This window comes from Aquarana catesbeiana, linkage group LG13 (assembly GCF_042186555.1).
Source record: "Aquarana catesbeiana isolate 2022-GZ linkage group LG13, ASM4218655v1, whole genome shotgun sequence".
Classification (NCBI taxonomy): domain Eukaryota; kingdom Metazoa; phylum Chordata; class Amphibia; order Anura; family Ranidae; genus Aquarana; species Aquarana catesbeiana.
The window spans coordinates 59,260,551-59,287,149 of NC_133336.1; the positions used below are offsets into that span (position 1 = coordinate 59,260,551).

Sequence of the window (26,599 nt, forward strand, 5' to 3'; positions counted from 1 at the left end):
CGCTGTCACATGGGAGGGCCCTTGGGGTGTGTGCGCTGTCACATGGGAGGGCCCTTGGGGTGTGTGCGCTGTCACATGGGAGGGTTCTTGGGGTGTGTGCGCTGTCACATGGGAAGGTTCTTGGGGTGTGTGCGCTGTCACATGGGAGGGTTCTTGGGGTGTGTGCGCTGTCACATGGGAGGGTTCTTGGGGTGTGTGCGCTGTCACATGGGAAGGTTCTTGGGGTGTGTGCGCTGTCACATGGGAGGGTTCTTGGGGTGTGTGCGCTGTCACATGGGAGGGTTCTTGGGGTGTGTGCGCTGTCACATGGGAAGGTTCTTGGGGTGTGTGCGCTGTCACATGGGAGGGCCCTTGGGGTGTGTGCGCTGTCACATGGGAGGGTTCTTGGGGTGTGTGCGCTGTCACATGGGAGGGTTCTTGGGGTGTGTGCGCTGTCACATGGGAAGGTTCTTGGGGTGTGTGCGCTGTCACATGGGAAGGTTCTTGGGGTGTGTGCGCTGTCACATGGGAGGGTTCTTGGGGTGTGTGCGCTGTCACATGGGAGGGTTCTTGGGGTGTGTGCGCTGTCACATGGGAAGGTTCTTGGGGTGTGTGCGCTGTCACATGGGGGTGGGGCCCTTGGGGTGTGTGCGCTGTCACATGGCGGTGGGGTTCTTAGGGTGTGTGCGCTGTCACATGGGGGTGGGGTTCTTGGTGTGTGCGCTGTCACATGGGGGGTGGGGCCCTTGGGGCGTGTGCGCTGTCACATGGGGGCGGGGCCCTTGGGGTGTGTGTGCTGTCACATGGGAGGGCCCTTGGGGTGTGTGCTGTCACATGGGGGTGGGGCCCTTGGGGTGTGTGCGCTGTCACATGGTGGTAGGGTTCTTGGGGTGTGTGCGCTGTCACATGGGGGAGGGGCCCTTGGGGTGTGTGCGTTTTCACATGGGGGTGGGGTTCTTGGGGTGTGTGCGCTGTCACATGGGGATGGGGCCCTTGGGGTGTGTGCGCTGTCACATGGTGGTAGGGTTCTTGGGGTGTGTGCGCTGTCACATGGGGGTGGGGTTCTTGGTGTGTGCACTGTCACATGGGAGGTGGGGCCCTTGGGGCGTGTGCGCTGTCACATGGGAGGGTTCTTGGGGTGTGTGCGCTGTCACAGGGGGGCGGGGCTCTTGGGGTGTGTGCGCTGTCACATGAGGCGGGGCTCTTGGGGTGTGTGCGCTGTCACATTGGCGGGGCTCTTGGGGTGTGTGCGCTGTCACATGGGGCGGGGCTCTTGGGGTGTGTGCGCTGTCACATGGGAGGGCCCTTGGGGTGTGTGCGCTGTCACATGGGAGGGTTCTTGGGGTGTGTGCGCTGTCACATGGGAAGGTTCTTGGGGTGTGTGCGCTGTCACATGGGGCGGGGCTCTTGGGGTGTGTGCGCTGTCACATGGGAGGGCCCTTGGGGTGTGTGCGCTGTCACATGGGAGGGTTCTTGGGGTGTGTGCGCTGTCACATGGGAAGGTTCTTGGGGTGTGTGCGGTGTCACATGGGAGAGTTCTTGGGGTGTGTGCGCTGTCACATGGGGGGTGGGGCCCTTGGGGTGTGTGCGCTGTCACATGGGAGGGTTCTTGGGGTGTGTGTGCGCTGTCATATGGGAGGGTTCTTGGGGTGTGTGCGCTGTCACATGGGAAGGTTCTTGGGGTGTGTGCGCTGTCACATGGGAAGGTTCTTGGGGTGTGTGCGCTGTCACATGGGAGGGTTCTTGGGGTGTGTGTGCGCTGTCACATGGGAGAGTTCTTGGGGTGTGTGCGCTGTCACATGGGGGTGGGGCCCTTGGGGTGTGTGCGCTGTCACATGGCGGTGGGGTTCTTAGGGTGTGTGCGCTGTCACATGGGGGTGGGGTTCTTGGTGTGTGCGCTGTCACATGGGGGGTGGGGCCCTTGGGGCGTGTGCGCTGTCACATGGGGGCGGGGCCCTTGGGGTGTGTGTGCTGTCACATGGGAGGGCCCTTGGGGTGTGTGCTGTCACATGGGGGTGGGGCCCTTGGGGTGTGTGCGCTGTCACATGGTTGTAGGGTTCTTGGGGTGTGTGCGCTGTCACATGGGGGAGGGGCCCTTGGGGTGTGTGCGTTTTCACATGGGGGTGGGGTTCTTGGGGTGTGTGCGCTGTCACATGGGGATGGGGCCCTTGGGGTGTGTGCGCTGTCACATGGTGGTAGGGTTCTTGGGGTGTGTGCGCTGTCACATGGGGGTGGGGTTCTTGGTGTGTGCACTGTCACATGGGGGGTGGGGCCCTTGGGGCGTGTGCGCTGTCACATGGGAGGGTTCTTGGGGTGTGTGCGCTGTCACATGGGGGCGGGGCTCTTGGGGTGTGTGCGCTGTCACATGAGGCGGGGCTCTTGGGGTGTGTGCGCTGTCACATTGGGCGGGGCTCTTGGGGTGTGTGCGCTGTCACATGGGGCGGGGCTCTTGGGGTGTGTGCGCTGTCACATGGGAGGGCCCTTGGGGTGTGTGTGCGCTGTCACATGGGAGGGTTCTTGGGGTGTGTGCGCTGTCACATGGGAAGGTTCTTGGGGTGTGTGCGCTGTCACATGGGGCGGGGCTCTTGGGGTGTGTGCGCTGTCACATGGGAGGGCCCTTGGGGTGTGTGCGCTGTCACATGGGAGGGTTCTTGGGGTGTGTGCGCTGTCACATGGGAAGGTTCTTGGGGTGTGTGCGGTGTCACATGGGAGAGTTCTTGGGGTGTGTGCGCTGTCACATGGGGGGTGGGGCCCTTGGGGTGTGTGCGCTGTCACATGGGAAGGTTCTTGGGGTGTGTGCGCTGTCACATGGGAAGGTTCTTGGGGTGTGTGCGCTGTCACATGGGAGAGTTCTTGGGGTGTGTGCGCTGTCACATGGGAAGGTTCTTGGGGTGTGTGCGCTGTCACATGGGAGAGTTCTTGGGGTGTGTGCGCTGTCACATGGGAAGGTTCTTGGGGTGTGTGCGCTGTCACATGGGAGGGTTCTTGGGGTGTGTGCGCTGTCACATGGGAGGGCCCTTGGGGTGTGTGCGCTGTCACATGGGAGGGCCCTTGGGGTGTGTGCGCTGTCACATGGGAGGGCCCTTGGGGTGTGTGCGGTGTCACATGGGAGAGTTCTTGGGGTGTGTGCGCTGTCACATGGGAAGGTTCTTGGGGTGTGTGCGCTGTCACATGGGAAGGTTCTTGGGGTGTGTGCGCTGTCACATGGGGGTGGGGCCCTTGGGGTGTGTGCGCTGTCACATGGGAAGGTTCTTGGGGTGTGTGCGCTGTCACATGGGAGAGTTCTTGGGGTGTGTGCGCTGTCACATGGGAAGGTTCTTGGGGTGTGTGCGGTGTCACATGGGAGAGTTCTTGGGGTGTGTGCGCTGTCACATGGGAAGGTTCTTGGGGTGTGTGCGGTGTCACATGGGAGGGCCCTTGGGGTGTGTGCGCTGTCACATGGGAGGGCCCTTGGGGTGTGTGCGCTGTCACATGGGAGGGCCCTTGGGGTGTGTGCGCTGTCACATGGGAGGGCCCTTGGGGTGTGTGCGCTGTCACATGGGAGGGTTCTTGGGGTGTGTGCGCTGTCACATGGGAGGGCCCTTGGGGTGTGTGCGCTGTCACATGGGAGGGCCCTTGGGGTGTGTGCGCTGTCACATGGGAGGGCCCTTGGGGTGTGTGCGGTGTCACATGGGAGAGTTCTTGGGGTGTGTGCGCTGTCACATGGGAAGGTTCTTGGGGTGTGTGCGCTGTTACATGGGAAGGTTCTTGGGGTGTGTGCGCTGTCACATGGGGGTGGGGCCCTTGGGGTGTGTGCGCTGTCACATGGGAAGGTTCTTGGGGTGTGTGCGCTGTCACATGGGAGAGTTCTTGGGGTGTGTGCGCTGTCACATGGGAAGGTTCTTGGGGTGTGTGCGGTGTCACATGGGAGAGTTCTTGGGGTGTGTGCGCTGTCACATGGGAAGGTTCTTGGGGTGTGTGCGCTGTCACATGGGAGAGTTCTTGGGGTGTGTGCGCTGTCACATGGGAAGGTTCTTGGGGTGTGTGCGCTGTCACATGGGAAGGTTCTTGGGGTGTGTGCGGTGTCACATGGGAGAGTTCTTGGGGTGTGTGCGGTGTCACATGGGAAGGTTCTTGGGGTGTGTGCGGTGTCACATGGGAGAGTTCTTGGGGTGTGTGCGCTGTCACATGGGAAGGTTCTTGGGGTGTGTGCGCTGTCACATGGGAGAGTTCTTGGGGTGTGTGCGCTGTCACATGGGAAGGTTCTTGGGGTGTGTGCGGTGTCACATGGGAGAGTTCTTGGGGTGTGTGCGCTGTCACATGGGAAGGTTCTTGGGGTGTGTGCGGTGTCACATGGGAAGGTTCTTGGGGTGTGTGCGCTGTCACATGGGAGAGTTCTTGGGGTGTGTGCGGTGTCACATGGGAGAGTTCTTGGGGTGTGTGCGCTGTCACATGGGAGGGTCCTTGGGGTGTGTGCGCTGTCACATGGGAGGGCCCTTGGGGTGTGTGTGCGCTGTCACATGGGAGGGTTCTTGGGGTGTGTGCGCTGTCACATGGGAAGGTTCTTGGGGTGTGTGCGCTGTCACATGGGGCGGGGCTCTTGGGGTGTGTGCGCTGTCACATGGGAGGGCCCTTGGGGTGTGTGCGCTGTCACATGGGAAGGTTCTTGGGGTGTGTGCGCTGTCACATGGGGGGTGGGGCCCTTGGGGTGTGTGCGCTGTCACATGGGAAGGTTCTTGGGGTGTGTGCGCTGTCACATGGGAAGGTTCTTGGGGTGTGTGCGCTGTCACATGGGAGAGTTCTTGGGGTGTGTGCGCTGTCACATGGGAAGGTTCTTGGGGTGTGTGCGCTGTCACATGGGAGAGTTCTTGGGGTGTGTGCGCTGTCACATGGGAAGGTTCTTGGGGTGTGTGCGCTGTCACATGGGAGGGTTCTTGGGGTGTGTGCGCTGTCACATGGGAGGGCCCTTGGGGTGTGTGCGCTGTCACATGGGAGGGCCCTTGGGGTGTGTGCGCTGTCACATGGGAGGGCCCTTGGGGTGTGTGCGGTGTTACATGGGAGAGTTCTTGGGGTGTGTGCGCTGTCACATGGGAAGGTTATTGGGGTGTGTGCGCTGTCACATGGGAAGGTTCTTGGGGTGTGTGCGCTGTCACATGGGGGTGGGGCCCTTGGGGTGTGTGCGCTGTCACATGGGAGGGCCCTTGGGGTGTGTGCGGTGTCACATGGGAGAGTTCTTGGGGTGTGTGCGCTGTCACATGGGAAGGTTCTTGGGGTGTGTGCGCTGTCACATGGGAGAGTTCTTGGGGTGTGTGCGCTGTCACATGGGAAGGTTCTTGGGGTGTGTGCGGTGTCACATGGGAGAGTTCTTGGGGTGTGTGCGCTGTCACATGGGAAGGTTCTTGGGGTGTGTGCGCTGTCACATGGGAAGGTTCTTGGGGTGTGTGCGCTGTCACATGGGAGGGCCCTTGGGGTGTGTGCGCTGTCACATGGGAAGGTTCTTGGGGTGTGTGCGGTGTCACATGGGAGAGTTCTTGGGGTGTGTGCGCTGTCACATGGGAAGGTTCTTGGGGTGTGTGCGGTGTCACATGGGAGAGTTCTTGGGGTGTGTGCGCTGTCACATGGGAAGGTTCTTGGGGTGTGTGCGCTGTCACATGGGAGAGTTCTTGGGGTGTGTGCGCTGTCACATGGGAAGGTTCTTGGGGTGTGTGCGGTGTCACATGGGAAGGTTCTTGGGGTGTGTGCGCTGTCACATGGGAGAGTTCTTGGGGTGTGTGCGGTGTCACATGGGAGAGTTCTTGGGGTGTGTGCGCTGTCACATGGGAGGGTCCTTGGGGTGTGTGCGCTGTCACATGGGAGGGCCCTTGGGGTGTGTGCGCTGTCACATGGGAAGGTTCTTGGGGTGTGTGCGCTGTCACATGGGAAGGTTCTTGGGGTGTGTGCGCTGTCACATGGGAGGGTTCTTGGGGTGTGTGCGCTGTCACATGGGAAGGTTCTTGGGGTGTGTGCGCTGTCACATGGGAGAGTTCTTGGGGTGTGTGCGCTGTCACATGGGAAGGTTCTTGGGGTGTGTGCGCTGTCACATGGGAGGGTTCTTGGGGTGTGTGCGCTGTCACATGGGAAGGTTCTTGGGGTGTGTGCGCTGTCACATGGGAGGGTTCTTGGGGTGTGTGCGCTGTCACATGGGAGGGCCCTTGGGGTGTGTGCGCTGTCACATGGGAGGGCCCTTGGGGTGTGTGCGCTGTCACATGGGAAGGTTCTTGGGGTGTGTGCGCTGTCACATGGGAGGGTTCTTGGGGTGTGTGCGCTGTCACATGGGAGGGTTCTTGGGGTGTGTGCGCTGTCACATGGGAGGGCCCTTGGGGTGTGTGCGCTGTCACATGGGAGGGCCCTTGGGGTGTGTGCGCTGTCACATGGGAGGGCCCTTGGGGTGTGTGCGCTGTCACATGGGAGGGCCCTTGGGGTGTGTGCGCTGTCACATGGGAGGGTTCTTGGGGTGTGTGCGCTGTCACATGGGAAGGTTCTTGGGGTGTGTGCGCTGTCACATGGGAGGGTTCTTGGGGTGTGTGCGCTGTCACATGGGAGGGTTCTTGGGGTGTGTGCGCTGTCACATGGGAAGGTTCTTGGGGTGTGTGCGCTGTCACATGGGAGGGTTCTTGGGGTGTGTGCGCTGTCACATGGGAGGGTTCTTGGGGTGTGTGCGCTGTCACATGGGAAGGTTCTTGGGGTGTGTGCGCTGTCACATGGGAGGGCCCTTGGGGTGTGTGCGCTGTCACATGGGAGGGTTCTTGGGGTGTGTGCGCTGTCACATGGGAGGGTTCTTGGGGTGTGTGCGCTGTCACATGGGAAGGTTCTTGGGGTGTGTGCGCTGTCACATGGGAAGGTTCTTGGGGTGTGTGCGCTGTCACATGGGAGGGTTCTTGGGGTGTGTGCGCTGTCACATGGGAGGGTTCTTGGGGTGTGTGCGCTGTCACATGGGAAGGTTCTTGGGGTGTGTGCGCTGTCACATGGGAGGGTTCTTGGGGTGTGTGCGCTGTCACATGGGAAGGTTCTTGGGGTGTGTGCGCTGTCACATGGGAGGGTTCTTGGGGTGTGTGCGCTGTCACATGGGAGGGTTCTTGGGGTGTGTGCGCTGTCACATGGGAGGGCTCTTGGGGTGTGTGCGCTGTCACATGGGAGGGTTCTTGGGGTGTGTGCGCTGTCACATGGGAAGGTTCTTGGGGTGTGTGCGCTGTCACATGGGAGGGCTCTTGGGGTGTGTGCGCTGTCACATGGGAGGGTTCTTGGGGTGTGTGCGCTGTCACATGGGGGTGGGGCCCTTGGGGTGTGTGCGCTGTCACATGGGAAGGTTCTTGGGGTGTGTGCGCTGTCACATGGGAGGGCTCTTGGGGTGTGTGCGCTGTCACATGGGGGTGGGGCCCTTGGGGTGTGTGCGCTGTCACATGGGAAGGTTCTTGGGGTGTGTGCGCTGTCACATGGGAGGGCTCTTGGGGTGTGTGCGCTGTCACATGGGAGGGTTCTTGGGGTGTGTGCGCTGTCACATGGGAAGGTTCTTGGGGTGTGTGCGCTGTCACATGGGGGGGTCATTATCAGTGTGAGTTGAATAGACATGAAGCTGTCATCTATGGTCAGGATGTGGGATGCTGACCATACATATCCCATGTGTAGAGAGCGGGCACTTCCAGGTGATGGCGCCCTCAGCACACACTCCTCCGCCCCTCCCCCCTCTCTCTCCTGTCGCCTTGGTATCAGAGGAAGGACAGCGCCAACTATGACCACACTCTCCGCTCTCCTGGCGCCATCCTGCCAGTCATGCGACACTCCTCCCCTTTCTCTGTGCGTGAGAACGTCAGAGCGAGCAGAGTCCCGCCCACTCGCTCGGCGTCCCCAGCCTCGGCCTGTAGATCTGGGCGGCAGACAGGAGAGGCGCGTGCTGTGCTCGGTGAGCGGGGCATTGTGGGTAAGAGCTGCGAGCCGTTCATCAGCCGCTTCCTGTGGAATTTTCCAGGCGGGTGGGGAGCGCGCGCGCCGAGGAGGAGGGGGGCGGGGCCAGGCGTCGCTGCAGAGACATGTACGGGAGAAGAAGCCGGGGCCACCCCTCCCCCACCCCTCATTTATTTATTATCACTGACACCCGGGGCCAGGAGAGCTCGAGCCCTCCACCCGTCCATAGATAATGACATCAGAGACCATTATTATCATCTGATGATGAATGTAGAGAAGTCCTGCTCTATAGACTCTATATGTGTGCTCTGGGGACACACAAGCTGCTCTCTATGGGCCGCATTATGAATGGAATAAGAAGGGTTAAACCGGTGTCAGTGGTTTTTTTTTAGCCACCTGTGTCTCATTGGGGAGATTTCCCTGCACTTCCTTTCTGGTGGCGTCAACAGGAAGTCAGAGGAAATCTATTCAATGTGAGGAAACAGCCCTGTACCCATTGTCATGGGGAAAAGGTGTCCCCATTAGAAGATTTCCCCTCTTTTCCTGTTCTGGTGACCACACAGAATGTTGGATTCCCCTCCCCCCTCCCATCTGTTTTCCCGGTGACACCGCTGCTCACGAATACGGGTTATGAACACGCGTGTAATCATGTATGTTCCCGACCAGCACACAGCTCTTTAGCAGAATACATATTGGCCTAAATTTATGAAGTTCCATTTTCTTTTCAATTGTTTATTGGATATGTTTTATAGCAGAAAGCAAAAAAAACTTTTTTTTCAAAATTGCATTTTTTTTCGTTACAGCGCAAAATATTTTTTAAAAAACAGGTGATCAAATACCACCAAAAGAAAGCTTTATTTGTGGGGAAAAAAAGGACGTCAATTGTCAGTTAAAGTAACGCAGTGCCGTATTGCAGAAAATGGCCTGGTCAGGAAGGGGGGTAAATCTACCGGAGGTCAAGTGGTTAAAGGAGTTGTAAAGGCAGGTTTTAAATCTCAGTGCATTCTATGCATTAAGATAAAGAAACCTTGTGTGTGTAGCAGCCTTCCCAGCACCCCCCTAATTTACCTACCTGACCCCCATCTCTCTCCAGTGATGTCCACGAGTGTCTTAGCCATGCGGGACTCTCCTCCTGATTGGCTGAGACACAGCAGCAGCACCATTGGCTCCCACGGCTGTCAATCAAAGTTAGTTAGCCAATCAGAAGAGAGAGGGGGCCGAGTCGATAAAAAAGAAAATTAAAGCAAAAATTTTTAGCGGCGCTATTTGGCCGCTAGCTGCCAAAAAAGGGTTAAAACCGCCCGCAAAGCACCGCTTTGCTGTCAGTATAGCCGCGCTGCCCCATTGATTTCAATGGGAAGGAGCGATGTATACACCGCTCCAAAGATGCTGCTTGTAGGAGTTTTTTTCCCATCCTGCAAGCGCAGCGCTCCAGTGTGAAAACCCTCAAGGCTTTCACATTGGAGACACAGCAGCGGCTGTTTCAGCGCGATTTGGAGGCGCTATTTTTAGCACTGTATCGCCTGCAAAGCGCCAGAGTGTGAAAGGGGCCTAAGGGAGGGTTGTGACCCTTGTCAGGTTTTTTTTTTATTTTTTTTTGCAATCTGTGTCCCATTGATGAGATTTTCCATTACTTCCTGTCCCATAGCCAAAACAGGAAGCGAGAGGAAATCCCTCCAAAGTGAGTGGATCCCTGGTTGTCACCAGACTTAATCATATGAAGATTTCCCCCTCTATTCTTGTGGTGTCACCCCAAAATGTTTGGATTTTCTTTTACTTTCACTTTTGAAGATAATGTTAAAGAGGACAAATAGAGAAGGTGGATCTCCCTACACAAAGACAGCAATAAATACCTGACAGTTGTTCTAATCCCTCTTCACTCTGTCAAAGATAAAAAAACAAGCATTTTGTCTTTAGTGCCACTTTAACCATCTGCCGACCGCGCCCTGTAGCTTGTGTCCCGGCACTCGCAGAATCACATATATATATATATACATGATTCTGCATTTCTGGGTAGGGGGCGTGAGTGCCGACCCTAATGTGCTGTCACTGGCTCCAGCACATGCCAATCAGCGGGTTCCGGCTAATGATTCATGGCCAGGACCCACCAATCAGAGAAGTGGATGACAGGAGAGAGATCTGTGTATGTAAACAACACAAACTGACAGCGGGATATGCCGATCTTTTGTCTGGCTGCAAAGCAGGGAATACAAACCGTCACATCCCTGAGTAAAAGCAGCACACAGTCAACACATTAATACTTGTGAGGCACACAGTTAACCCTTTGATTGCCCCAGATGTAATCTACCTTCCTACCCAGTGTCATTAGTATAGTGACAGTGCATATTATTAGCACTGATCACTGTATTAGTGTCACTGGAGATGTCAGTGCTGGTCAGTTCCCACTCGGGCCTGGTTCACACCTATGCATTTTTTAGTGCATTTTCAGTTTTGCAGAAACATACTACAGGTTTAACACGGTTTCCTATGGATGTAGTTCACATCTGTGCATTTTATGGAAAGGGCCAGGGATTTTTTTTCTGGTTTTTGATTCCATAGACTTCAATGGATCAAAAATGTGTATTGAAAAACGCAAAATGCACCTGGAGTATGCAAACTGCAACCTGCATAGGTGTGAACCAGGCCTCAGTGTCAGTCCGCTGCACTATCACAGTCCCGCTATGAGTCGCTGATCGCCGCCATTACTAGCTTACATAAGTAAAAATTCCAGTATCTATACCATTGTTTGTAGACGCTATAAGTTTCACACAAAAGAAATATACACCTATTGGGATTTTTTTTCTTACCAAAGACATGTAACAGAATACATTTTGGCCTAAATTTATGAAGACATTTGTTTTTTTTACTTTTTTTTTTTTTGGATATGTTTTATAGCAGAAAGTAAAAAAAAACCACTGCGCAAATACCGTGTGACAATACAAATTGCAACACCCACCATTTTATTTTCTAGGATCTCTGAAAAAAATATATAGTGTTGGGGGGTTCTAATGCCGCGTACACACGACCGGACTTTCCGGCAAACTAGGTCCAACGGACTTTTGGCGGAATTCTGACGGACTTTCAAAACGAATGGACTTGCCCACAAACGAACTGACTAAGTCCGTTCGTTTTGAACGTGATGGCGTAAACGGGACTAAACAAGGAAGTTCAATAGCCAGTAGCCAATAGCTTCCCTTGTGTCGTACCAGCACACAGACGAACGTATTTCCTGATCTAAGTCCGTCGGATAGATTGCAAACATGTTCTATTTCTAGGTCCATCAGATTTTTCCCCTGAAAAACGAACGGATTAGCCCACATACGATTGGATTGTCCGACGGACTAATCCCGTCTGACCTAGTCTGCCGGAAAGTCCGGTCGTGTGTACGCGGCATAAGTCATTTTCTAGCAACAAAAAATATAAATTTTTACATGTAGGAGAGAAATGTCAGAATTGGCCTGGGTGGGGACTGGTTAAAGGTAGGTGAGAGTCCCAATTGGGTGCAGGTTTTCCCTCCAGATTAATTTAGCTTTAAAGCGGAGTTCCACACAAAAATGGAACTTCCGCTTTTCGGAACCCTCCCCCCCTCCGGTGTCACATTTGGCACCTTTCAGGGGGGAGGGGGGTGCAGATACCTGTCTAAGACAGGTATTTGCACCCACTTCCGGCATAGACTCCCATGGGAGTCTACGCCTCTTCCCGTCCCCACCGCGCTGTCTGCTGGGAACACACAGCTCTCAGGAGAGAGCGAGGACCACTAGGGACGCGCAGCGCGACTCGCGCATGCGCAGTAGGGAACCGGGAAGTGAAGCCGCAACGTTTCACTTCCTGATTCCCTCACCCAGGATGGCGGCGGCAGCTGCCGAGAACCGAGCGGGTTCTCGGTGTCGCCTGCCGACATCGCTGGACCCTGGGACAGGTAAGTGGCCATGTATTAAAAGTCAGCAGCTGCAGTATTTGTAGCTGCTGGCTTTTAATTTTTTTTTTTTTTTTTTTTTGGCGGTGTGGGTGGACCCCCGCTTTAACAAGGGGTGCCAGGGCTCGCAATCCCATGGTGCCACTTCATGATGTGTGTGGTCCAGACATTCACATAAAGTGTTACTAAAACTCTGCATTCACTATATCTGGTCTCCCACATCACACAGAACATGGAAATGCAATTATTTTAGTAAGTATAAACTGCTAAATACCTTTTCTTATCAGCAGTATATAGCAGTCTTGTGATTTCTATCAGTGTCTGGTTAAAGCTTGTAGGATGAGTTTTCATACTGCTATGACTGTCCTATTGGAATGCAGGACCCCTGACCCTCTGTCTGGACAGTGCTCATTGGCCCTGTGCTGATCACATGCCCCTTCTCAAGGAAAAAAAAAAACTCTAGCAATACACATCAAACTGAGCATGTGCAGACTGACTCCAATAACTCTGTCTTATCCAGATATGTTATGGGGACAGTGCAAGAAGGGGAGGTTCTGTGCATACAGGATCAAACAGCCTTTTTACACAATGCAGAGGATTAACCCCTTAGGTTCTACAGTGAGTATAACAAGCATGCTTTACTGCATATACAGACTGATTTTACTGTTGTAGGTTTAATAACACTTTAACAGACAATGATGTACAGTGTCTGTTTGGGCATTGGTTTATTGTGCTTTTGTATGTGGATTCACAATTGAACAAATGTAGGATTCTGTTTAATTTGATAAATATCTACCTTTGTTCTTTTCAGGAGCAATGGATCAGTCAATGCACAGCCTGGTTCTACTGCAGCAACTGAACATGCAGCGCGAGTTTGGTTTCCTTTGTGACTGCACTGTCGCCATCGGGGACGTGTACTTCAAGGCACACAGAGCCGTTCTTGCTGCCTTTTCAAACTATTTTAAGATGATCTTCATTCACCAGACCAGGTGCCAGCATCTCTTTATGTTTTAAATCACATTTTGTTTGCAGGAATGAGAAATGCATTATATTTCCTTCACAGCATATGGGAAGTGGGTTTAAATAATAGAATTCTACTACTTCAAAATGAAGTTGAGTGATTGAAATAGAAGTCTTAAAGGCCTTGTGTGTTTTGATGTTTGTAATGTGCTTATAATGGGAATATTTTATGGCATACATCAATTGTAACTCTATATCCACCACTAGCAGTTTATCGTTAGTTTCAGTCATTATAACCCCAAAGGCAGCAATATTTGTAAAGCTCATACTGTAGTCTATTTAAATCACTAGATAAGTTGTATATTTACTCAATAAAACGTGCACTAAAGTCTACTGAATTTATACAGTGCCTTGGAAAAGTATTCATACCCCTTGACATTTTCCACATTTTGTCATCTTACAATCAAAAACATAAATGTATTTTATTGGGATTTTATGTGATAGACCAACACAAAGTGGCACATAATTGTGAAGTGGAAGGAAAATGATAAATGGTTTTCAAATTTTTTTACAAATAAATGTCTGAAAATTGTGGCGGGTCTTTGTATTCAGCCCCCTTTACTGTGATACCCCCTAACTGAAATCTAGTGGGACCAGTTGCCTTCAGAAGTCACCGAATTGGTACACCTGTGTGTAATTTAATCTCAGTATAAAAACAGCTGTTCTGTGAAGCCCTCAGAGGTTTGTTAGAGAACCTTAGTGAACAAGCAGCATCATGAAGGCCAAGGAACACACCAGACAGGTCAGGGATAAAGTTGTGGAGAAGTTTAAAGCAGGGTTAGGCTATATTATAATATCCCAAGCTTTGAACATCTCACAGAGCACTGTTCAATCCATCATTCGGAAATGGAAAGACTATGGCACAACTGTAAACCTACCAAAACACGGCCGTCTACTTAAACTAACAAGCTGGGCAAGGAGAGCATTAATCAGAGAAGTAGCCAAGAGGCCCATGGTAACTCTGGAGGAGCTGCAGAGACCCACAGCTCACGTGGGAGAATCTGTCCACAGGACAACTATTAGTTGTGCACTCCACAAATCTGACCTTTATGGAAGAGCGACAAGAAGAAAGTCATTGTTGAAAGAAAGCCATAAGAAGTCCTATTTGCAGTTTGCGAGAAGCCATGTGGGGGACACAGCAAACATGTGGAAGAAGGTGCTCTGGTCAGATGAGACCAAAATTGAACCTTTTTGGCCTAAAAGCAAAACGCTATGTGTGGCGGAAAAGTAACACTGCCCATCACCCTGAACACACCATCCCCACCGTGAAACGTGGTGGCAGCATCATGTTGTGAGGATGCTTTTCTTCAGCAGGGACAGGAAAGCTGGTCAGAGTTGATGGGAAGATGGATGGAGCCAAATACAGGGCAATCTTAGAAGAAAACCTGTTAGAGTCTGCAAAAGACTTGAGACTGGGCAGAGGTTCACCTTCCATCAGGACAACGACCCTAAACATACAGCCAGAGCTACAATGGAATGGTTAAATCAAAGCATATTCATGTGCTAGAATGGCCCAGTCAAAGTCCAGGCCTAAATCCAATCGGGAATCTGTGGCAAGGCTTGAAAATTGCTGTTCACAGATGCTCTCCATCCAATCTGACAGAGCTTGAGCTATTTTGCAAAGAAGAATGGGCAAAAAATGTCACTCTCTAGATGTGCAAAGCTGGTAGAGACATCCCCAAAAAGACTTGCAGCTGTAATTACATTGAAAGGAGGTTCTACAAAGTATTGACTCAGGGGGGCTGAATACAAATTCACGCTACGCTTTTCACATATCTATTTGTAGAAAATTTTAGAAACCATTTATCGTTTTCCTTCCACTTCACAATTATGTGCCACTTTGTGTTGGTCTATCACATAAAATCCCAATAAAATACATTTACGTTTTTGGTTGTAACATGACAAAATGTGGGGTATGAATACTTTTTAAAGGCACTGTACATACTTATATATTGAAAAGCTGAGTGTGAGCTGACCATCATGCTAAAAATGTGTTTTTCCTTCAGTTTTCTAATCCTCCTTGTCAGGCAGCACTGCTAGGATCTGACCTTGTGGATAAAGCAGCCTTTCTTCACCTGTGTTTCGGTCACAACACCCTTTAAATGTATGCAAAATTTTGAGGCACCCCAGGTGAACGATAGTTCAGAGGAGACATCAGAGGTCTCTTCATAAAGAGGATCTGTCAAGGAAAATATTCTAGCCTTGTCAGCTCCCTGGTAATAGTAATATGGTACACTGAAAAAAAATCTATTTAAATGTATAGATAAAAATTTAAAGGACCCCCTGTGTTCATGCACCTGGGAATCGGTTGGGTATCGATGCACATGAATGAGTGTGAGAAATAATTACAGGACCATTATTTATGGTTAATTTCAAACTGATGTGCTGTAAAATTGCGTGGTCATGCGACGCTGTACCCAAATACAATTTATGTCCTTTTTTTTCCAACAAATAGAGCTTTCTTTTGGTGGTATTTGATCATCTCTGCATTTTTAATTTTTTTTTGCACTACACTAAACCTTGGATTGCGAGCATAGTTCGTTCCAGAAACATGCTTGTAACCCAAAGCACTTGTATATCAAAGCGAATTTCCCCATAAGAAATAATGGAAACTCAAATAATTAATTCCACAACCATTTATTCATAGGTTATTTTCACTTTCATTAATTGTTTATTATTTATTTATTTATTTTCATTTATTTATAGGTTATTTTCATTTTCATTCGGGTTATATTCATTCATTCATTCAGTTTATAGTCCATATAAAAAGATTATAGCAATGTGATAGGTTGTATAACCATAAAATGTCCATCCACAAATGGAAGCCGCCACAAGGGGATTAGAAGCAAAATCCAGCAGGAGCTACAGAGTATAAAAGAGAAAAGAGGCGCCTCTAAGTGTAGCAATATGTTGCTAACTGTTGTACCTTCATTAAATGTAACCATATTGCTACACTTAGAGGCTCCTCTCTTCTCTTTTATACTCAGTTGTGACATGACGCTACTTGTATATCAAGACATCGCTTGTATATCAAGTCAAAATTTACTAAAGAATTTTGCTTGTCTTGGAAAAACCAAGTTACTCTCAAACCAATTTATTCCCAAATTCCATCTCTTCCCTCCTCTCAGAACGGCGATCTTACATAGTAGGTGAGGTTGAAAAAAAGACACAAGTCTATCAAGTTCAACCTATGTGTGATTATGTGTCAGTATTACATTGTATATCCCTGTATGTTGCGGTCATTCAGGTGCTTATCTAATAGTTTCTTGAAGCTATCGATGCTCCCCACTGAGACCACCACCTGTGGAAGGGAATTCTACATCCTTGCCGCTCTTACAGTAAAGAACCCTCTACGTAGTTTAAGGTTAAACCTCTTTTCTTCTAATTTTAATGAGTGGCCACGAGTCTTGTTAAACTCTCTTCTGCGAAAAAGTTTTATTTCTATTGTGGGGTCACCAGTACGGTATTTGTATATTGAAAATCATATCCCCTCTCAAGCGTCTCTTCTCCAGAGAGAATAAGTTCAGTGCTCGCAACCTTTCCTCATAACTAAGATCCTCCAGACCCTTTCTGCCTTGTTTACATAGGCAGACCGCCATTCTACCTCTCTGCTCGATGATCGGCGGGTGCCAGCGGACATCGAGTTTGCCGAACCTGCTGCTGTGCTCCCGCTGTGTGTGATCACAGTGGAAGGGAGCCGCCAGCGATGCACATACACCCCCACCCCGGAAGAGCCTGATCATGTGTGATACGTGATGCGGCGCAGAGGTGCCACCATGTATCAGTAAAACTGGATCATACCAAAAGTAGTACGTGCACTACTTTTTAAAAAACACTGCACTGGATTGCATAGTACTGCGGTTCCATGTGATCCGGTACAGGCAAACGCACTGCATTTGGAGTGTCGTTAGAATTATATTGACACCCGCAGCAGATCGCACACCCAGTGCATTTTTGAATGCGGTGCAGGAAACACGCATGGAACGCTGGTTTCCCACATTGTACTCTGGTGTAAACGAGCCCTTGAGGAAATATCACTATTTGTTTACATTATTCAGTTACCAATGGGACAAAGCACAGTATGTGTAGCATTGTGTCCCATCTTCCTAGGTGCCCTTTAATGCTAGCTGTGATGTCGGGCAGGGCCCCTCCTCCTTTCCTTGATGCATAGCCATCCGCCATTGCAGCTAGCAAGGAGATAGTCACTTTGTTAGTGAGGATCTGTCTATGGCTCCCAGCACTTGCCTGAGGCAAGCACCTTCAAGAGGAATGCAGAGAGAGGTGAGATGTGTCAGCCAGTGCTTGCCTGGGGCAAGTGCTGGGAGCTGAAGACAGGCACTCCTTACCAAAGTATACTTCTTCTTTAAAGCTTAAATTACTTGGTATCTGTTTAGTCAACACAGTCTTGACTTTTACATTTTGCAAGAAAAAAGAAATTTATATTGTTTGTGTGCTCCAAAATGTAATTTAGCATTTTTTCTGAAAATATAGTTTTAAAAAACAGTTGCACAAATATTGTGCAATTTAAAAATTTGCAACTACCATCATTTTGTTTTACAGAGTCTCTACTTTCTGAATGTTTACAACATTTTGGGGTTTTAAGTAATTTTCAGGCCTAAAACTTGCATTTGAACAAACATTTTTTTTTTTAAATGTTTTTTTTTCCCAGGGGAAAATATAATGCTAAGGAGGATGTGCTGTATATATAATGTGAGCTTGGGGATAGGTAGCTGGTACAAAGTTCCCTTGGGTGAGCACAGGGCAACTTTGGATCCAACTTCAAGTCGCCCCTAGTCGCCTCAAGTCACGCTAGATGAAAAAAACAATGTAAGTGAACGGATCTGTCTTAATGCACACTACTGCAGCCGCTCCGACTTCAGAAAAGGTTCCTGTACTACTTCTAGGCGACTTGTACCCATTGATTTCAATGGAAGTTGCCTCCAAGTCGGATCCTCTGTCTTAACTGAAGCAACTTTCCAGGAAGTAAAAATAGTTTTCTAGGCAACCCCCCCCCCCCCCTCCCACAGAGCTGATTATTATGTGATTGTCCACTGGCAAAGTCCCCTGTCCTGGAGGCAACTTCAAGTTGCTTGTAAGTTGCCCCAAGTTGCGCTGTGATTCATACTCAAGTCGTGTCCAAGTTGCCTCCCAAAGTCGCGCTGGAAGTCGTGTTGCCCCTGTGTGAAAGGACCCTTAGGCACAAATACCAGTCCAATGATGTAGTGACAAACAGTGCAGTATTTATTGGTGCTATTTACAGATGCTGTACAGTGTCCAAAAAAATAAGTAAGGCAAAAACTCCAAAACAAAATCCTATCCATGTCCCAGCACTAACTATACAAATCCACATTTTAACTAACAGGCTGAGCAAGCCTAATGCTTGTTAAGTCTCCACATATGCAGTTTTATAGATTTCACTAACCTTGCAGCTCTCACAGACACGACTGGTCTGTACCCCCAGGCTCAAGAGCACTGACTCTGACTTACAGGCGAGTCTAAATTGCCAAAAGGGAAAGGTGGGTATAGAAGCAGAGGTCTCTAAAAGTGTATGGGTGGAGCCTGGGAGATGTGTAAACCACGAGCAGGACTTTTCCAGGCTTCCTTTCAGATACTTTGCTACAATAAGGATTTGATAATAAATACATAACTGGGTGTATTTTATATCTGCCTACACAAAACAATACACGTTCCAGAGCATGTACAGTACTTATACATAGAAAAAGTACAATCGATCCAAGTACCTTCACATATACCACATCTCTCACTCAGAAAAAGCATGGTCTCCACAACATTTTCTAATACAGTGGAATCTTGGATTACAAGCATAATCCGATCCAGGAGAATGCTTGTAATCCAAAGCACTCGCATATCAAAGCGAGTTTCCCCATAGAAGTAAATGGAAACGAAGATAATTTGTTCCGCATTGACTTCTATTGCATACAATACCGCATGTGGCCAGAGACGGGGGGGGGGCGGGGTGCTTGGCCTCGGAGAGCCTCGGAAATACCCGGGGACAGCTTGGCTGAACTCGAAAAGGCTCGGAAAACACTCGGGAACGGAGTATTTCCAAGTGATTCCGAGTATTTCCGAATGGCTCCGAACCATTCCAAATGTCACAGGCGCCCCCGCACCTCTGGCCAAATGCGGTACTGCACACCACATTAGCTTGAATTCTGCTCGTTTTGCGAGAAAACACTAGAAAACCGAGTCAGAATTTAAAAAAAAAAAGTTGCTCGTCTTTGAAAACACTCGTTAACCGCGTTACTTGCTAACCAAGGTTCCACTGTACCAGCTTAGATATATATGGTTAATCTTGACTGTAACATTAGCAACAAACAGTAATACCTTAAAGTAAAGAAGTAAAGAATGCGGTTCAGAATTAATTCTACAGGAGAGAGTCCCGGGGACCACAGTTTATCAAATTTGCCAGTGCAATCTCTGTGCTGGAAAATATATTTTTCTAATCTCAACGTATCACCCATTTGTGCAGTCCACTCCTTCAGCGAGGGTTGTTCAGCATCCTTCTAGTGCCTAAGTATTAACTTACGGGCCTGGAATAGAGCTCTACCAATGGCTTGTTTGGGAATGTCTTGAATGGGAAGGTCATCTAGGATTTCCAAAATACAGGGATTAGGGTCCATCGGGCATTGAGCACTCCAGACCAATATAGGTGTAACTTTGGACTTCTCCAGAAAAGGTGGATTAGATCCCCGTGATCTCTAACACACCCAGTACACATCGGGTCATCCCTTAGTCCCATTTTAAATAGCCTTGCTGGTGTTAAGTAAACCCTTAGTGTGATATAAACTGCCTACACTTTTGATTTAAATTGTTCCTTTTCCTTCTTTTAACAGTGAATGTATAAAGATCCAGCCAACAGACATTCAACCGGACATTTTTAGTTACCTTCTGCATGTCATGTATACAGGGAAAACCCCCAAGCAAAGTGTGGACCACTTTCGATTAGAGGAAGGGGTTAGGTTTCTTCATGCTAACCTCCTTTCCACATCAGTTAATGAGCCAAGTCAAGTTTTGACTTCAGAAACTATGCAGTCCTCCAATTTATATGGAATTCAGATCTCATCAGCTCAGAAATCAAATAAGGAAACTCTTAACCTAAGAAACATTCCACCAACTGGTGCAAGGTCTGCCCCACAAGGAGAGAAGCCACAACTACAGCTGTCTCTTGCGATTGGCCTTGAAGGTGTAGGCTCTGAACAGCAAAGTTCACATTTCCCTGCTCCAGTGGGCACCGCAGTCAAATCGATAGAAGACATTCAGAACACCGTAAAAACCATAAAGCAAGAAGCCTGTGATACTGAATCTGTCAAATCTCCACAGCATTCATTGCTGTCGCAAGACGAGGTTGAGTCAACATTTGTTAAGACAGACAGCAAAACATACTCCTGCCACTACTGTGGTGAACATTTTGATTCTCGTGGCACATTGAGGGATCATTTGCATATCCATGTATCCCAGTCTCTCCCCTTCGGGGTCCCTACCTCCATTTTAGAAAGCGATGACCTGGGGGAAGTCCGCCCCATACTTGAAAACATTCAGAATACCGAGAGCTGCCACCTTGGCTCTTACGAGGCTCTTCAGAACGCCACCCACTCTGAACAGCTGCAGCTCAACCAGCTTTCATTTTTGTCGAAGGATGCTGAACCCATAGAGCTGAACTGTAATTTTTCCTTCTTACGAAAAAGGAAATTCACTTGTACGGTGTGCGGACACAGATTTGTACGGAGGAGCCTATTACTGGAACACTTATACACACACAAAGCCAAATCCCACAAGCTCAGCCGCTATCAAAGGTTCGGCAGTCAGGCTGATCTTTCCTTACATAACTACTGTAACAATCTGACTGATAACAATCAGAAGGATGAAGATACAGCTCTAGAACCCCCATTCCTTGAGGACCTTGAAGACACAAACTCACAAGAAAATGTGGACTCTGTGTTAGTTGAATAATATTTATTCATGTTGGACTGGATGTTTGTTTGTGGCTGTTTTTTATGATTGTTTAGTTTTTTGTTTTTTTTGCTACTTGTTATACTGTATTTAAATAGTTCTTTGTGTTAGCTGTATGAAAATAACTTTTTAAAGGGTATTTACTCAGTTGTGCTATGATTGTGACCACATTTATTGGTGAAGATCTTATTTTGTCTGTGCCATTGATTCATCTTAGGTTCAGCACAAAACATCACTGAACAATATTTGTTTATGAAATGGGTACAATATGACATCTACATGTCTTTGACTACCATTTATTCATGCAGGCACTTCAATTGTTCATCCTGTGTCTGGTGAGGAGATCTGAACTAAGAAAAGATGCTTAGCTCCCATAATTAACTAGGAATTTTCTTAAAAGAAAAACATAAGTAGGCTGTCAATGCCAAGCTTTTGAAAATGCTGGATGTCTGTCTCTGGCTTTTATTCTTTACTAATTGTTTACTTGAAACAGTTATGCAGATCAGTGTGATGTCAGAGCATTTAATTGGCTACTGCTACTTGTTCCAGGTCAGAAACTCAAAGTACTGTAAGCCAATGGATTATTATATCAGCCAGGAGACTGGTATTTTCTGATTGAGAAATCAGCAGTGGACTAGTAGGATGTAATGGAGGGAAGGAAGAGGCACATACATTCTAATTATCAGTTCCTGGCTTTATTTGGCATTGCAGGGAAAAAAGAAAAAACAGTAAGTGGGTTGACTTTGTTTTATACCCTATACAGTAGTTTTTTATACAGTATATAGCAATTTTATTCACTATTCATTTTAAAACTATATCCTGCTATCCAAGCAGTTGTTACGTAAATGGAGACTGCCACTAGGATAAATACAGTGCCTTGAAAAAGTATTTATACCCCTTGACATTTTCCACATTTTCTCATGTTACAACCAAAAACATAAATGTATGTTATTGGGATTTTATGTGATAAACCAACACAAAGTGGTACATAATTATGAAGTGTAAGGAAAATGTTTTTCAAAATTATTTACAAATATATGTGGAAAGTTCCAGCGTGCATTTGTATTCAGCCCCCCTTAGGGTAAGCCCCGGTTCACACAGGGGAGGCACGACTTGCAGGTCGCCTCAGCGAGGCGACCTGCAAACGACTTCCGAGGTGACTTGCAAAACGACTTCTGCATAGAAGTCTATGCAAGTCGCCCCCAAAGTAGTACAGGAACCTTTTTCTAAGTCGGAGCGACTTGCGTCGCTCCTATTAGAACGGTTCCGTAGCACAGAACGGGAGGCGACTTGTCAGGCGACTAGGTCGCCTGACAAGTCGCCCCTGTGTGAACCGAGCCTTAGGGTTACGGTACTTAGGGTTAGAGTCAATACTTTGTAGAACCACCTTTCACTGCAATTACAGCTGCATGTCTTTTTGGGTATGTCTCTACCAGCTTTGCACATCTAGAGAGTGATTTTTGCCCATTCTTCTTTGCAAAATAGCTCAAGCTCTGTCAGATTGGATGGAGAGCGTGCGTGAACAGCATTTTTTTAGGTCTTGCCACAGATTCGCAATTGGATTTAGGTCTTGTCTTTGACTGGGCCATTCTAACACATGAATATGCTTTGATCTAACCATTCCATTGTAGCTCTGGCTGTATATTTAAGGTCGTTGTCCTGCTGGAAGGTGAACCTCTGCCCAAGCCTCAAGTCTTTTGCAGACTTATGCCGTGTACACACGAGAGGAATGTCCGACAGAAAAAATCCGACGGGAGCTTTTCATCTTATATTCCGATCGTGTGTATGCCCCATCGGACTTTTTACGTCGAAAATTCTGACAGACCTAGAAAGAGAACATGGAAAACCGTTCGTCTATATGCTGTTCCGACGTACCAAAAACAATGCATGCTCTGAAGTAAGTACGAGACGGAAGCTATTGGCTACTGGCTATTGAATTTCCGTTTTCTAGTCCCATCCTACGTGTTGTGCGTCACCGCTTTCTGGACGGTCAGAATTTGGTGTGACCGTGTGTATGCAAGACAGCTTGAGCGGAATTCCATCGGAACTCCGTCGGAAAAACCTTCAGAGTTTATTTCAATGGGAAAACCAGTTGTGTGTACAGGGCATAACAGGTTTTCTTCTAAGATTGCCCTGTATTTGGCTCCATCCATCTTCCCATCAACTCTAACCAGCTTCCCTGTCCCTGCTGAAGAAAAGCATCCCCACAACATGATGCTGTCACCACCATGTTTCACGGTGGGGGTGGTGTGTTCAGGGTGATGTGCAGTGTTAGTTTTCCGCCACACATAGCGTTTGCTTTTAGGCCAGAAAGTTCAGTTTTGGTCTCATCTGACAGAGCACCCTCTTCCACGTGTTTGCTGTGTCCCCCGCATGGCTCTTTGCAAACTGCAAACAGGACTTCTTATGGATTTCTTTCAACAATGGCTTTCTTCTTGCCACTCTTCCATAAAGGCCAGATTGGTGGAGTGCACAACTAATAGTTGTCCTGTGGGCAGATTCTCCCACCTGAGCTGTGGATCTCTGCAGCTCCTCCAGAGTTACCATGGGCCTCTTGACTGCTTCTCTGATGATTGCTCTACTTGCCTGACCTGTCAGTTTGGGTGGATGGCATTGCCTTGATAGGTTTGCAGTTGTGCCATACTCATACCCATTTTCAGATGATGGACTGAACGTGAGATGTTCAAAGCTTGGGATATTTTTTGATAACCTAACCCTGCTTTAAACTTCTCCACAACTGTATACCTGACCTGTCTGGTGTGTTCCTTGGCCTTCATGATGCTGTTTGTTCACTAAGGTTCTCTAACAAACCTCTGAGGGCTTCAGAGAACATCTGTATTTATACTGAGATTAAATTACACACAGGTGGACTCTATTTACTAATTAGGTGACTTCTGAAGGCAATTGGTTCACCTAGATTTTAGTTAGGGGTATCAGAATAAAGGGGGCTGAATACAAATGCACGCCACACTTTTCAGATATTTATTCGTAAAAAAATATGAAAACCATTTATCATTTTCCTTCCACTTCACAATTATGTGCCACTTTGTGTTGGTCTATCACATAAAATTCCAATAAAATACATTTACGTTTTTGGTTGTAAGATGACAAAATGTGAAAAATGTCAAGGGGTATGAATACTTTTTCAAGGCACTGTAATGGCATAAAATGTACTTTTAAAAATTCCATACCCTGTACTGAAGTTTAGAAAGTAGTTCTCAGCTGGCTTGTGTAGATTTGCAGTTTGTAATATGTGGGGGTGTCCACTAACTGAACTGCATTGAATAATCTTGGCCCAGCAACCAAAGAGAAAGCTTTGTGGGGAGGGGGCTTAAACAGCATCAACAATATGGCACCTCCTTTGTATAACAGAAGCATGGAGATCTAGTAAAAACATTTTCCTGCCTCTCCCCATCACTGACCTAGTCACTATTGAAGTACAGTATATCAAAAGCTCAGAAGGCAGAGGTGAGGGGAATTCTTCCAATAGTGACAACTATCTAAGTGGGCATTTCCATTCACGTCTTATCAGCCTTTTTTAACCCTTTGCAATAGCGGAACCCTTGAGTAATAACTAAATTAATGTGGCATACAGCGTATGTGACACCCAGAACTGATCCAACCCCCCCCCCCCCCCAATTGTGAGACAACATTTATTTTCTGTAATAATCATAAAATAAAGAATTGATCCATGTAGGGTTCCATTACATTGTTGGTCTGTGGAGAAGGTCCCCCCTTCCCTTAATGGTCAGTGGAGAAGGTTCCCCCTTCCATTAGTGGTCAGTGGAGAAGGTTCCCCCTTCCATTAGTGGTCAGTGGAGAAGGTTCCCCCTTCCATTGGTGGTCAGTGAAAGAGGTGCCTTCTTCTTTTAGTAGTCACTGAGAGACCACCCTTGCACTGGTGGTCTGTAAAGAAGATTGTTCGCTACAGTGGTGGTCAGTGGTGTAGTGCACTTTTACATTGATGGGACAGTAAGAAGAGTGCCTTCTTATCTTGGGGGTAAGTGAGAAGAATGCCCCCCATATTGATGGTTAATGTAGTGCCCCGTTACATTGATGGACAGTAATGCCCCGTACACACGGTCGGATTTTCCGATGGAAAATGTGCGATCGGAGCGTGTTGTCGGAAATTCCGACCGTGTGTGGGCGCCATCGGACATTTTCCATCGGATTTTCCGACACACAAAGTTGGACAGCAGGAGATAAAATTTTCCGACAACAAAATCTTGTTGTTGGAAATTCCGATCGTGTGTACACAAATCCGACGGACAAAGTGCCACGCATGCTCAGAATAAATAAAGAGATGAAAGCTATTGGCCACTGCCCCGTTTATAGTCCCGACGTACGTGTTTTACGTCACCGCGTTTAGAACGATCAGATTTTCCGACAACTTTGTGTGACCGTGTGTATGCAAGACAAGTTTGAGCCAACATCCGTCGGAAAAAATCCTAGGATTTTGTTGTCGGAATGTCTGATCAATGTCCGACCGTGTGTACGCCCTATAAGAAGAAAGCCCCCTTACATTTGGAGTCAGTGAGAAGAAGGCCCCTTACATTGATGGTCACTGGGAAGAATGCCTTATATTTAAAGTGGAACTTCAGTCATTTTTCATCTTTCTATCTATTAAACCTTCTGACCTTGTTGTTTTAACTTTGTATAGTAAATTTTTTTTTCTGCCAATAAATACCTTATACAGCCCACTTCCGCTTTCTTGTCTGGAAAAAAGCCTAGGCTTATGACATCATGCACAGCTCTCTCTCTCTCACTCTCTTGAGAGTTTGCCAGGAAGGGGGTGGGGGTGAGTTGTAAGAGGGCCATTAAGGGCTGCAGAGCTGGAGGTGTGCCTCTGTGTAAATCCAGGAAGTGAACAGGCAGCAGCTTCAGCTGCCCACAGTTAAAATGATTGCAGCTAGACTCAGTGGTGGGAGATTTCTGCAGCATTTGGTAGTACAGAATTACAGTATATATATAAAATAATATGCAAAGTGGTTGGAGGGAAGCTTCAGAATGGCAAAGATGTTTTTTATTACAAATTATGTAAGCAGACTGAAGTTCGTCTTTAAGATAAATTAGATTAATGCCTCTTACTTCAGAGGTCAGTGGGAAGTATGCCCATTGGTGATCAGTAATTACTTACACGAGAACCAAGAAGAAAGGCCCCACCTGTCTCACACCACTGGTTCTGTTGAGTGCAATTGATACTGCAACTCAGGAGAAACCATCAGGCGGCAGAATGATCTAATACTGCTCAAGGAACCCCTAGCAACCTCTGCAGGAATCCTGTTGAGAAGTGTGAGAGAAGTGAAAGCAAATCTTCCCAACAGTAATAAAGAAAAAAAAAAAGACACCACCAAAAGCAAACAAGAAAATTTGGCTTTAGATACACTTTTAATGTTTAAATATAAAGTTTCTTGGCCGTTGATGGGGGAAAAGGGAAGGCAGGGGAATCTCGTCTTTGAACGTGTGGTGAGGTAGATGTTCCACAGATAAAGTAAGCTTCTCCACATCTGGGAGGTTTTTGGAGCTGTTGCAGGCAGAATGTTGGAGATAGAACTGAGAGATCAAGCTGACTGACTGAAAAAAAGAAAGTTGTGTTTTGGCAGGCTTCCCCTTCAGTGTCCTCCATGTTGCATTTTTGACATTCATCAACCAATGACGATGGTCAGCCAATGTCCCTCATCATGAGTAATATTAGGCCAACTCTTGGTGCAGTTGTTATTCTAGATCTGATAGATGTCATATATATTTTTGTATGTATGTTTGGGTTTCTTGTTTATGTACTTTGCCCACTGT

The 26,599-nt window shown here is 48.3% G+C and overlaps 1 protein-coding gene across 2 annotated transcripts; it reads left to right on the forward strand.

The window, feature by feature from the left end:
* The first annotated feature begins 7,803 nt into the window (after window positions 1–7,803).
* ZBTB25 (zinc finger and BTB domain containing 25) lies at window positions 7,804–20,953 on the forward strand. Of its 2 annotated transcripts, none has more exons than XM_073609789.1 (3): window positions 7,804–7,915; window positions 12,627–12,804; window positions 19,690–20,953. In XM_073609789.1, the coding sequence occupies exons 2-3, from the start codon at window positions 12,632–12,634 to the stop codon at window positions 20,804–20,806; spliced, it is 1,290 nt and encodes a 429-aa protein (XP_073465890.1). In that variant the 5' UTR covers window positions 7,804–7,915; window positions 12,627–12,631; the 3' UTR covers window positions 20,807–20,953. The 2 variants fall into 2 exon arrangements, with proteins under 2 accessions (XP_073465890.1, XP_073465891.1); XM_073609790.1 differs by having other exon boundaries at window positions 7,820–7,897.
* The last annotated feature ends 5,646 nt before the right edge of the window (window positions 20,954–26,599 follow it).